The 12246-nt window shown below is 40.4% G+C and overlaps 2 protein-coding genes and 1 non-coding gene across 5 annotated transcripts in view; 1 reads left to right on the top strand and 2 right to left on the bottom strand.

Annotated features, from left to right (window-relative positions):
* Positions 1–108: 108 nt before the first annotated feature.
* trnar-ccg (transfer RNA arginine (anticodon CCG)) lies at positions 109–181 on the bottom strand. The gene has a single exon. It is a non-coding gene; the product is annotated as a tRNA-Arg (tRNA).
* Positions 182–1553: 1372 nt separating this feature from the next.
* prlh2 (prolactin releasing hormone 2) lies at positions 1554–3583 on the top strand. Its single transcript, XM_085468575.1, has 3 exons — positions 1554–1678; positions 2081–2264; positions 3169–3583. The coding sequence occupies exons 1-3, from the start codon at positions 1580–1582 to the stop codon at positions 3369–3371; spliced, it is 486 nt and encodes a 161-aa protein (XP_085324701.1). The 5' UTR covers positions 1554–1579; the 3' UTR covers positions 3372–3583.
* Positions 3584–3710: 127 nt separating this feature from the next.
* The window catches only part of myripb (myosin VIIA and Rab interacting protein b), a 129066-nt gene continuing 120530 nt past the window's right edge, over positions 3711–12246 (bottom strand). For 2 of the 3 annotated variants that reach the window (XM_085468574.1, XM_085468573.1), the window contains 5 exons: positions 8813–9001; positions 8562–8723; positions 8314–8409; positions 8036–8096; positions 3711–6395 (listed from right to left, as the gene is read on the bottom strand). In XM_085468574.1, the coding sequence (XP_085324700.1) occupies positions 6352–6395; positions 8036–8096; positions 8314–8409; positions 8562–8723; positions 8813–9001 (552 nt within the window). In that variant the 3' untranslated portion in view covers positions 3711–6351. Of the gene's footprint in view, positions 6396–8035; positions 8097–8313; positions 8410–8561; positions 8724–8812; positions 9002–11359; positions 11423–12246 lie in introns of all 3 variants that reach the window. The other variant, XM_085468572.1, reaches the window with a different exon arrangement.

Genomic DNA, 12246 nt, shown 5'->3' with positions numbered 1-12246 from the left:
CTTACTTAAGTGTAGCATGAATCACAACAGGGAGGACTTTATCAGTAGGGTTAGGAGCCTGTGCCAACCTGCTTTAAATTACTAACCCTATTGATCCCCATGTATTCTTGACCCAGGTGGGACTTGAACCCACAATCCCCAGCTCCGGAGTCTGGTGCCTTGTCCATTAGGCCACTAGGCCACTGGCTCCACTTGGCTGCCATTTATAAATAATTAACATATCTTGATCTTTCAGCTATATTATTCATAGCATGTCATGGAGAAGGAAGCCCTGCTGGTTACCTGGTGCTGTGACTTGATCAATACTTCTATAACACAAAGAAAGCTAATCAGCGATTATTCGGGGACCTATGACCCCACAGTCACGAGAGAAAAGTTTAAAATGAAAGATACTGCAATGTCGTGTGTTTTTGCTTTCAGGCAGGAAAATGTGCAGCTGGAATTATCTGGGCAGGAGAAAACAATGCTAACACCCATCACAGCAGTGAGATAAAACATTGCACACAAGGAACTGAGAACATTTTTCTGTGCCCTTTTTAAATGTATTCGTCTGCAAAATGCATCCAAGGGTGACACCAGCAAATAAGGGTTCTCTGTCATAAATCTAATTTGCTTCATTATTTATGGATTTTTCCACGTTGTGTTGCAATTGCACATCCTCAGGTTGTTATCTTCTCATTACTGCAGCCACACTCTGCAACATACAATCTGATCTCAGCCATGACGCAATTATGGCTGCTCTAATCGGTAGGAGGGGCACAAAAGTGCTGCCGCAGGGTGGAGTTGTGTACATGAACATAAACACGTGCTATCAGTGATAGTCTGTGTAGTTTTAGATGGAGTTGAATAATTATTTGATGTGCATTTGAATGGATGCATACTGTAACATAACTGACAAAAATTACAGATGTATTTTTTTGGTTTGAATAAAGTACACCTGCTTGTTAGGCACACCTTCAAAGCAGTTTGTGTTACAGTTTCTTGACTTGTACAGATGCTGGTTTGGGCCCCAAGGCAGCTTTACACCTCAATACATTTGAAAATCTCTCCTCACCATGCATAGCATCTCACTTGTGATTCACTGTCACCTTTCAGTACCTACCAGTGGCAAATATAGCATATTTCCACTTACTTCTTCCTCATGTGTAGCACTGTGAGTGTATGTGACTTTTCAGCGCCCGTCATGAATCACTGAAGTTCCAAAAGCTTGTGAGAAGACATCTTAACCAAGAAGCATTTTGCAGAAGCCGATGGTGTGCTACCCAGTCCCTATCAAGCTGATTGATGAAAGGCTAATCATAAAACGCCCACCAAAGCTCCGGTTCATTGTCTCACAGACCTACTTGGGCTGGTGGGTCTCCCCATGTTCATGAATTTAAAGGTGTCTGCATGTCATTGACTTGCTGATGGACTGCTCTGCTGCGTGACAGACGTCAGGGAAACTCTGAAAGCAAACCTCCATTCTCAAAAGGATGAGTGGGGGTTTAAAGAGTGGGAGGAGCAGAGGAAGGGTGATGCATCCAGTAGTCTGGGATCACTGTGGCTGACTGACGTTCTTGATTCATCATCCAACAGCCTCATGGGCAGCATGGAGATATATATAAGCTGGGGCACACCTGCCAACAATAAAGACTCAAGACGTCCACCAACTGACCTCAGCCTGTTACCAAAGTTCAGGGTAAGTATTTACCATTTGGGGTTTGCATTTTGCATGTCTAACGCAAAATGCAAATATTTTTACTTTGCTTTTAATAACTACAGTTGTGCTAATTGTGGCTAATTATACTATTTCAACCTGCACATAATCCCAAAGGATCTCTGATTTATAACCATCACAAAGTTTCTATCATCATTAAGAATTATGAAATTCAAGTTTTCAGATTACAGTTTCAGTGATTAGTCCCGAGGTTTAAAAGACTTAATCCTACTTGAAACGGTCTTTCGTTAAGTTTTACTATTGGGCGCAAAAAAGGCACAACAGTTTTATCAAGCTCTGTCTTTTCTTGGTTTTGCGAATAGCTCCTGTTTTCAGTGTCTTCTCAAAAGTGATAAGTTACTTATAACTGCGTCCTGTCTTTAGTGCCTTGAGCGACACCGCAGCATGCTGCCCGTGAGAGCGGCTGATGTCCGGCACTGCGTCCTGACGAGCCGCTGGCTGCCCGCAGCTCTGGCGCTTCTCCTCCTTCTCTCCTCCAGCTTCAGCCGCGCTCACAGCACCACAGTGGAGCACGACTTCCACATTGTTCATAATGTAGACAACAGAAGTAAGACCCGTTTTCTTTAAATCATTCCGATTTGACTTTCCCGATAAGGATCAGATGGGATTTACGCGCTCAAAAAGAAAAAAAGAAGAAAAAAATGAAAGAAAGCTAAATAGGCTATTACACTTTATTAAATCAACCACAATTTAATAAAGTGTGTGTCTGAGTGTATGGAATTCAATAGATCTAATGTAGCCTAATTATTTCTTAATAATCCTATTATATCCATTGAAATCTTTATTTCCAGTTATTAAGTTTAAAGATATGCTGTCTGTCAGTGTAACCAGGAGACTTTCTGTTATTAGACTTTAAACTGATTTGGTTAATTACACACTGTTTAATTCAGAGTGAGGAAATGCTAACCGGGTTTCACCTTCCACCAGCCATCAAATGTAAATTCAGTATGTGGTTGTGTCATTATTGGAGTACTAATACTGGCTCCCCACGCTGGATATTTTGTTACTGAATTAAATGTTTTGATAGAAACGCATTTGTTAATTTATTAATACTGTTGATCGGCCTTCTGTGTTGTTGCACACTAAACGTTCTGAACAGATGTGAGCATTCATGCGTTTCAGGAGTTGTTTAAAGACTGAAAACATATTTGGCAGTTAATTTGAAAGGCTTTCAGACTTTACATGGTAATATATCAGAATACCATTGTTTTAGGTCTGAAGGATAGCCACTAAAAGACAATTTTTTTTAAAAAAGGGAGGGGGGAAAAGGCAAAATCATGCCGTTTTGTGGCTGTAATAGTAGTATTTGTCCTCACAGTCCGTCCACTAACAGAATATTTAACCACCACTTTCCTAAATATTAATTCTGTTTTCAAACATAGCTGTTAACATCTTGTATGGATCCCTTGCTTTATGTGGCACTGATAAACTTGTCTCTGCTTGGTTTCCAGGTCCAGAGATAGATCCATTCTGGTATGTGGGGCGTGGGGTGAGACCCATTGGGCGCTTTGGGAAGAGGCACAGCAGTCTGGAGGCTCTGGGCAGCGATGGAATACCCGTCGTCAGGACGTTGGAGCTGCTGCTCAGCAGCCTGAGAAACAAGGAGAACCTTGGAAAAGTGCTCGACGGGGAGGACGGTGATTGGCTACCGTGATGTGCTCTCCTCCCCACATCCAAAAACTCCGTTTTATTTTTCGTTTGTCATTTTTTAAAAATCGACACTATATACACGTCTTCATAATTATATTTCTCTTGTGTCTGTTATGAGCCTCACCCATGTCTGTACATAAAAATGCACTCTACATTGATTAATAAATCAGGATGTCATGATTATATCTGTTGACAACCTTGCTTGTAACTTTCGTGAGTGTGAAGGCAAACATTTTCTTTGAAAAAACAAGCAAACAAAACACAATTTTAAGTTTGCGAATTTTATTTATTTCATAATACATTTTTTTCTCAGAGTACTGTGGCACATAGAGAATCTGCATTTTTTTCTTTTTTTGCTTGTTAATAATTTCCCCAACATATCGTATGGATTGCAACAAACAATTGCACATAAAAGTGAATGGCCCGCCTGTGGAGCTGTGCACAGTGAACCTCTTCATAGTCGTTCACACTGGATTTAAACAGGAACAAAAGCAACATTTGTTTTTAGCTCTGGGAGAATCTCATCACTTCTCAGTATCCGCGACACTGTTCCAACAACCAACGAGACGTCCTGTGCAAATCCAGCCTCACAAGTCATGACAATTATACACAGTCTCTTGCACAACACTGAACGATTTGTCAACTATGATTGGGCAATAAACACATTATCATATCATATCCATGTTTTTCACACATATAGTATATTAACAAATTCTGCAATGAGATATTGTTACTTTTTTTTATTATTTTTTTCACATTAGAAAAATACAGGACACTGATGATTGGACCCTTGTGGCTGTGCTTCTTAGAGAGACATTTTTCATCAGTTTGATAAAGCCAGAAACATGCTCTTTTTTACATCAACACCTCTGGAGAACAAGATTGACAAAAAATACAAGATCAATGTGCAAACCCAAGATGCGAAAGGCTGGGGATGAAAAGGTCACTAATAGAAGGGGCAGAGCATTCATACAGAAGATCATCACACCTTTCAAACACTATCAGAGAATCCAAACATGCTCTTATTAAGCTGGAGCCAAAGCAAGAACTCTGATAACTGTATGCATGGCTAACTTAAAATCTCCCAAAACTGAAAGGCAGTATTCTCGTGTTTAAGGAGTACAAGTGTGCCTCTCATCACCTGTGTTTTCAAAGCATTTACCATCGTCATTACTGGCAGAACATCGAATGGTAAATGCAAGCTTACACTGAAAGCAATTTGAGTCATCACACATAAGAGAGTCTGGTAGGACTGACTGAGGTGGGTTCCTTTGAGGAGAGAATAAAGCCTTTAATTTGCAATAGTACTTATTTCAGTGGTATTGCATAAAAACGTTCAGTACAAAAATAAATTGCTCGTAACAAAATCATGGTTTCATGGCATTTGTTATATAGCCCGTCAGACTTTCTTATGTAAAAATCTTTACAAGAATCTTTGAATGCAACACAAAAGATCAGACGTGACCCCGGTAAAGGGAAAACATGAAAATACTCTTTTCTTTCTCCTTAAATAAAAGGCCACAACGTTTAAAAGTAAACAAAGAAAGTGACAGGGAGGAGGAAGAATGGCTTTGCGTTGGAGAAACTACATATGTCACGGAGGAGGATTTTCAGACCCAACTTGAATGTCAGATGGATGCCATCTTCATCTGCTTTATCCAAGGCCGGGTCGTGGGGGCAGCAGCCTAAGCAGAGAGGCCCAGACCTCCCTCGCCCCAGCCACCTCCACCAGCTTATCCAGGTGTTCCCCCGGATAAGCTGGATGGATGCTCCATGCAAACTATTTTTTTAATTTTGATCTATTTAAATGTTGTAACCCACAATTTCCAATATGTGAATGTATCTACAAATCAGCTTTTTCTTTCCTAAATAAATTTACACACTCCTCACCAGTGAAATGTCAGCATGGCAAATGGATGCTTAGCTTAGCTGAGAGACTAAAAAAGGAGGAAGCGGTGAGCTTGGTTCTGTCCAGCTCCCTTCGGTTTCGGATTATCATTAGCTGCCCATTTCTCAATTTGACCTCTCCTTTTTTCTTGATACAAGTTTGACAGTTTGCCTTGACAGTGGCTGGACTAAGTTACTTAGGTCACAGCAAGAAATTAAATGATTATATTTCCAACATGTTGACCTGGTCTTTTAACTAGCTTAATTTCTTCTCAGCTACAGTTTCTCAATGTGCTATTCCTTTATAGTCATCAAGCACATGGTGCAACGGACAAAACCTCCCCCAAACAAAACCAAAACACTGGTGACGTGATACTTTGAACATCTAAACAGCTCTTTTTTCCAACTCTTTTCTGGTCTGCTTGTGATTTGTATAAATCAGTAAAATATTGAAGGTTACAATCATCCCCATTTGGTGATTACCATCTGATAGCTATATGCGGGTGGATATTGACAATCATCAAAAAAACAAAACAGTTTGAATAAATCCCCCGTAACATTTCTTGGTTCATGGTGACAAAGACGATGCAGTATAAAACATGGCTCAGCCTCTTTTCAGGACACTGAATCACACAAATTTTCTTATGATTTTCCACAGCTTCATTGCACATTAATTCACAACACTCTTGCAAACAGATAGAAAACTGAGTTTTTCTTTATCTGTACATATATATTCTTTTAAGTCGGTTTATGAGGAGTGTTTGCAGATCTTAAGGCAGAGAAACCGACTGTTAAATAACATATTTCTGTGTGTGTGTGTGTGTGAGTCTATGTGTGTGCAGTAAGGAGGAAAAACAGCATGAAATAGATCTTGTTAAAAGAGAAAGATCCAGCGATGTCTTCTTTGATCTCTTTAACTGATGGGTACTGAGCTTGTGTGAGGAATGAGTGCTGAGTTGGGTTACACAGGGCAGGTGGTGGCCCCTGCTTGGCCTGGAGCTAGAGGCAGATGCTGGGTCAAGGCACTGGATGTGAAGAGCCCCTGTCCCTGGGGCTTGAAAATAGCCCTGAGGGACTCATTGTGCTGTTGACTGTCACTATGGCCGAAATACTTTAACCTGCTGCTCTGGCTCCAACTTCTCTGAAATGAGAATAAATGCCACATTTTTATTTTAAGAAAAGCACGTGCGTCTTGATTCATGCTCAATCATCCAGGTAAGGAAATCCCCAAAAAGTTGATTCTGTTCATCTGGATATATCGTTTTCCCGATGGTGCTACATCCAGATGAACAGAATCAACTTTTTGGGAAAAATCACATATATGTGTATTTATGTCCTTTGTCCTGTCTCCATCCTTCACCCCCAACCTATCATGACAGACGGCCATGATAGGTTGAGGTAGCCTGAGCCTAGATCTGAAAAAGTGAGATAGCGAGTACAAGCAGAGGAAATGGGCATCCTCCTTAGGGTGTCTTGGTTCTCCTTTAGGTAAGATTAGGTGCGGAGCGCAGTCATTGAGGCGGTACTCACTGTACAGCTGCTACACCTCCACATCAAAAGGAACCAACTGAGGTGGTTCAGGAATCTGACTAGGATGTCTCCTCGGCACTTTCTACATGAGGTGTTTTGGGCATGTCTTGGAGGCCCTGGGCAGGACATGCTGGAGAAATTACATCTAGCATCTGGTTTCGGAATGTCACAGTGTTTTCCCATGAAACTCTCAACTACTGTTGTTTTAAGCAATAAATCATGTTTCTGGAAACTACCAGATAAAATGAAGGTTTCATAAAACAACGTGTATACTCCTTTCACAGAGCTCTGCAAACTGGCTCTAACCTGAATAGGAGTGGGGTCTCCAGTACACATTAGAGTAATTAGACAATTCAGTGTCCTAAACTGGCAGATTTATGACATGGTAGTGGTAAAAGACAGATTTTGATAGTTCGTGATGGGGGTAGTACACACAGTTGCAAAGGCTTCATCACAACCTTGGTTTAAACAAGTCATTTATATTTATTCCATAATGTTGTATTAGATCAAAAAGTGCTTTTCCTCACGATCATTTCAAAGCAACAAGAAGGTTTGGTGGTGTATAGCTAAATGTCAGTATATTTTCACTACAAATGTGGAGCACGTTGTATGGACTGATAGAAGGAACACACTAAGGTGGAATTACTGAATCAATGTCTTGGTCACTGAGTTTGACCCATTGTCCTTTCTGCTGTCTCTCTTTGGAGCTTTGCTAAAAAGCCACCCTGAATCAAAGTCATTGTGTAGATGACGGTGAAGAAAAAAAGAGAGACAAAAAAGAAAATAAAGAAAGCTGCAGCAGAAAGAGGCTTTTCACGAATATGAAAAGGAACAGACTTACAGTTGGTTGATAAAACAGCCTTATCCCCCTGGACTGTGTGTGTGTTTCCATTTGGCTGCTTTACATCTAATGGAGCTTTTCAGTTACTTAGTCTCTTTTTAGCAAATGTATTCACTTTTACATCCATTCAATGGCCTCTCTCTTCTTTTAGGACAAAGCATAAAATGTGAGATGTTAACTAAGGCCGAATAAAACTGTCCCTCCCCTCTGTCTCAGTTCCCATCTCTAGGTGTCTCGGTTTCACACGCGTACATAAGCATACACGTTCACACTTTGTATATACAAGGCTGTACCCTGCATATGTCCGCAGTTTAGTTCAGTTAAAAAAAAAAAAAAATGCATAAACACATTTTTCTTTGTCTCAACATAATAGATTTCTCCTAAGTGAGCAAAATTGGCACGTTTGGTACCTTTTAGTGGAGGCGCTGGAAGCTTCCTCCTCTGATGGCGTGATGAGTCCAGGGTTTGAGGCTGTAATGAGAATATTACCATCGCTCATCTATTATAGTTCATTAAAATCAACAAACCAACCATATCTGACCATTTCTTTATTCCAATAACCATTCATTACTATATAAGCACAGACAAGTTCATCAGTTACACCAATACTCTTTAAAGACATTACATATGGCCTGAAAGTACAAAACAAATTGCAAAAGATTAAGCGTGCAGGAAGGCCAGTGAGTACCTTAGACTTTGGCTTGAGCTTGGAGAAGCGATTGCAGACAGTCACGTTCAGCCCAGCCGTTTTCAGAGCTGATATTCTTGCCTCAATGTTTGATATCTTAAAGCAAAAAGATGATTTTTTTCAAGAGAATTTAAGGAGGATGTCTCAGGTAATAGTTCTTCTTATCTTTGTTCAGGGTTTAGTAAGACTATAACATATGATTAGCAGTATAAAGATGTGTGCAAACAGTCATCGATCCTCTGAAGTACCTGCAGTTCAGACTGCTGGACTTGAGCAGCCGCGGTAGCCACTTGATCTTCCAGGAAGGCCAGCTCTTGGTCTGTTGTCCCACTGCTAATACTGCGGGCGCAGTGCTCTAGGTCTCCCAGTGCTCCCTCGAGGCCATACACTGCACCAGCAGCAAGATAAACCTGCACAGAAAAGAGCAAAACATTTAGTTCCCATAAGCACCACTGATTCAGGAGGCAAAACTACTGGGTGGAGGTGCTCTCTAGCTTACATTCTCCTCCATTTTGGTAAGCCTCTGGTCCAACCTGCGGGTCTCAGAGCTGCTGGATATGGGAGAAGCACTCATAGACTCAGAAGGGGTGTAGCTCTCGCCTCCCGCCTCACCAATCAGGTCCTCAGTAGCATTCAAAACCTTTAGCACCTCCGTGGTGATGCTGCAGAGCGAAGCCGCTGAGCACTTCTGCTCCAGTCAAAGAACAAATAGAATAAACAGACCGTTTGAATTCAAGTGAGATTAAAATGAATTCAAGTGAAATGTCCAGAAACACTGGAGTCAGAGAGAAAACCTTATTACTCACACTGTTAAAGAGACTTAATGTGTGAGAAAAGCAGAAAATGTCAAGCAAGTACATCTAATCTGTAAACATCACCTTAAGGGCAAGGGCTTAATGTAGTGTAATACACGTGAAATGATAATGAAAAATATATTTCATTTCGAGAGCAAGGGGATGTGACAAAAGGCAATTATGCAACTATTCAATTTTGGAACATTATGCAATCATTAGCGCTGTAAAAACATCCCCATTTCAAAAATGAATGTGAGCCAATAAAGATAATGCGGCATCATGTTTTAATCAGCTGCATTAGCCCCCTTTGGTTTTCACACTGTAAAGCCTTAAAAATAATAATACGTGAATAAAAAAAGAACATTTTGCAGGTGACAAGTGCACATATATTTGTCACTCTGGTCGCCTAATTAATGTTTTGTGAGGACCCACATCTACACATGCTTGACCTGGATAAGCAGTCAGAGGGTGCAGCCTGCCTCCAAATTCATGTCAAATAATGTGACAAATAATGATTCAAAAGTAAAGACGGTGAGTGAAGAAAGTTGCCGTTTCATCCTCTTGAGCTCATGTAAACACTGAGCAAGAATAAGAAATAGCAGTAAAGAGAGAAAGATGTTATTCCATAATGAATGAATAATTTGCTGAAGCTTTGATCAGTGGGATCGGAAGCACATCGATCCCTCTCGGGCACAGTGTGACAGTCCGAAAAGCCGGATTTTAGCCGGAGAAGGTAAGTGATGAAAAAGAGACGAGATGCTGGTTATCTTTTTTTCCTTTTTAAATCACTATCGATCGATCTTAAAAAAGAATGAGACGCAGAGATGGACACAGTGAGGTATCGATTTGGGTTGGTCAAAGGAGGAGTGGAGATGTGCTGATCCACTTCAAAGAAGTAGGCCATCACCCGTCTGATCAAACAGTCATCACAGACACTGATATCTCACTCCTATCAATGAGGAAAGTTGATCCTAGTACATAAAAAACAAAGAAACTAGTTTGATGCCTTTTGAATATAGGAATATGTCACACACAGGGAAGATAAATAAATAAGGAAGTCAGATTGGCGTACAGGAATAAAAAGTTGTTGTTCAACTTTTTTTCCTGTATCGTTCCCTCTGTGCATACACCGGGCCCAATTACCTTCTCCACCCTGAGGGCTAATCTCTAAAGCCTCAAAGCCTCAAATGACACCACCTGTGTCCACAGCAGTGGTTCTAGTGGGGATGAGCTCATAAGGGCATGAAAAGTAATGAACACAGGTGGTTGATATTTTGTGAATCTGGGATTATTTATTCAATATTCTTTGCTTTATGTCTATTTCTGTACACCATCCAGACCCTTACCTGCTGAAGATCACGTACGCTGAAAATGCTGTGAATTAGTACGACGGCAGTGAGCTACTCGGTTTTCATTCGGATTCATTTAATAAAGGCAAAACACTAGATATCGCTTCAAAAAGGCGCAAATATCACGGCTATGGTCACACGTTTTCCTCTATTCACATCGCACTGAGGCGTCCTGGCGGATTTGTAAAGGGAGCTGTGAAAGCCATCAGAAATAGATCACACCAGTACATGTGTCATACAAGCTGGAAGAGGCAAGCATTACTCATAGAAGCCCTTAGAATGAGTCTGCTTAATGATCAGCATCGACCCTCATGCCTCAGATGTATTGTCCAAGTGTGTACGTGTGTCCCATCTATCTGACTTTGTGTAGTTATTGATTTCTCAGTGCTGAGTTGATTATAAATGCAAAAAAAAAAAAAAAGCAACTTTAAATATGAGCTGGAACAATACTTTTGACATAACAGATTGTAGTTTTGACATCTAGTTATTTAAAGTTTATTTTACCTGCCCAATATATGTCAAAAGTCATACATTAAACAATAAAGATTTCTGATAATACGCATACTTTTGTAGTGCACAAGAAATCAAAGTAATTTACAGTCTTAAACAGAAAAGTGAAGAAACGAATAACCTTCAGAAAGCCTGGAAACCTACTGCTCAACACACAGTCTCGCCCCTTGGAAGCAAAATGAAGGGATATGAGGGGTTTGCACAGCACTGTATGGACTGATAAAGAGTCCAAAAATTTGACCATTTTAATCATATGTATGCAATCATAATGCAATTTACTACAGTGCATGTAAATAAGATATTAAGGTCATAAATGAAATGGGATGGCTGCAGGTTTGTGTATCCTTGTGCATGACTTCCAACTACATCCTCTTTCTAGCCCTTATATCTCACCTGCTGTAAGACAGAGGAGAGCAACTGAAGCCTCTGAAGTTGCTCCAAGTCATTCTGTCCCACCTGACACATATGCACATACAGAAAGCACACACACGTTTACCAGGAACACACAGACCAGACAAAAAACTCAAAAACAACACAGCAAACCAGAGAAAACATGGGATGAGGGACAGATAATGACAGCACTGATTGTCAGGTAAATAACACAGGAGGTTGTGATAGGAAATAGATTTTGAAGGCACAAAAAAAAGAATTTAAAAGCTTACAAACAGGCAACAAACAGACTGCAATGCAAGTACATGCAGAAGACGCTCTGCAGATGAAAATCAAATCTTGTGTACATCTGGTGACAGTGGCAGAGAAAAGGACATTAAAGAAACTGATGGACATTATGAACAATGCTGGGCATCCTCTGCACACGGCCATAAACAACCAGAAGAGTCTGTTCAGTGACAGGTTGCTTCTCCCCAAGACAAGAACTAACAGACTTAAAAACTCCTTTGTCCCACACGCCATCAGACTGTTTAACTCCTCTCTGGAGGGGAGAGGGAGGGGAAACAGGAGGACAAAGGAGGGGGGAACAACTAAGCTGTAGTGCCTCTGCACCTCACTGTACAATACCTTGTGCAATACTTTTTGTAAATAGTCAACAGTGCAATAGACTCAATACTTGAAATGTGCAATTCACTTGTATTTTTATTTTTTATTCCTATTTATTCTATTTATCCCCTTTGTATATTTTATTTATATTTGTCTCTGTATTTATATATATGTGTGTGTGTGTGTGTGTGTGTGTGTGTGTGTGTATATATATATATAACAGTTCTGTAACTGTAACTTTGGTCGTTGCTGTGCTTTTTTTGGAAGTCGAATTTCCCAGAGGA

This window comes from Copadichromis virginalis, linkage group LG9 (genome assembly GCF_057382275.1).
Source record: "Copadichromis virginalis isolate Kocher_CV1m ecotype Utaka linkage group LG9, C_Virginalis_male_GT1.1, whole genome shotgun sequence".
Taxonomy (NCBI): Eukaryota; Metazoa; Chordata; class Actinopteri; order Cichliformes; family Cichlidae; genus Copadichromis; species Copadichromis virginalis.
This window is presented reverse-complemented; position numbering and strand designations above follow the sequence as displayed.

Coding starts and splice junctions, on each gene's coding strand:
- prlh2 (XM_085468575.1), top strand. CDS start 1,580: ATGGGCAGCATGGAGATATATATAAGCTGGGGCACACCTGCCAACAAT. Junction 1,679..2,080: donor GCCTGTTACCAAAGTTCAGG/GTAAGTATTTAC, acceptor TCCTGTCTTTAG/TGCCTTGAGCGACACCGCAG. Junction 2,265..3,168: donor TCATAATGTAGACAACAGAA/GTAAGACCCGTT, acceptor CTTGGTTTCCAG/GTCCAGAGATAGATCCATTC.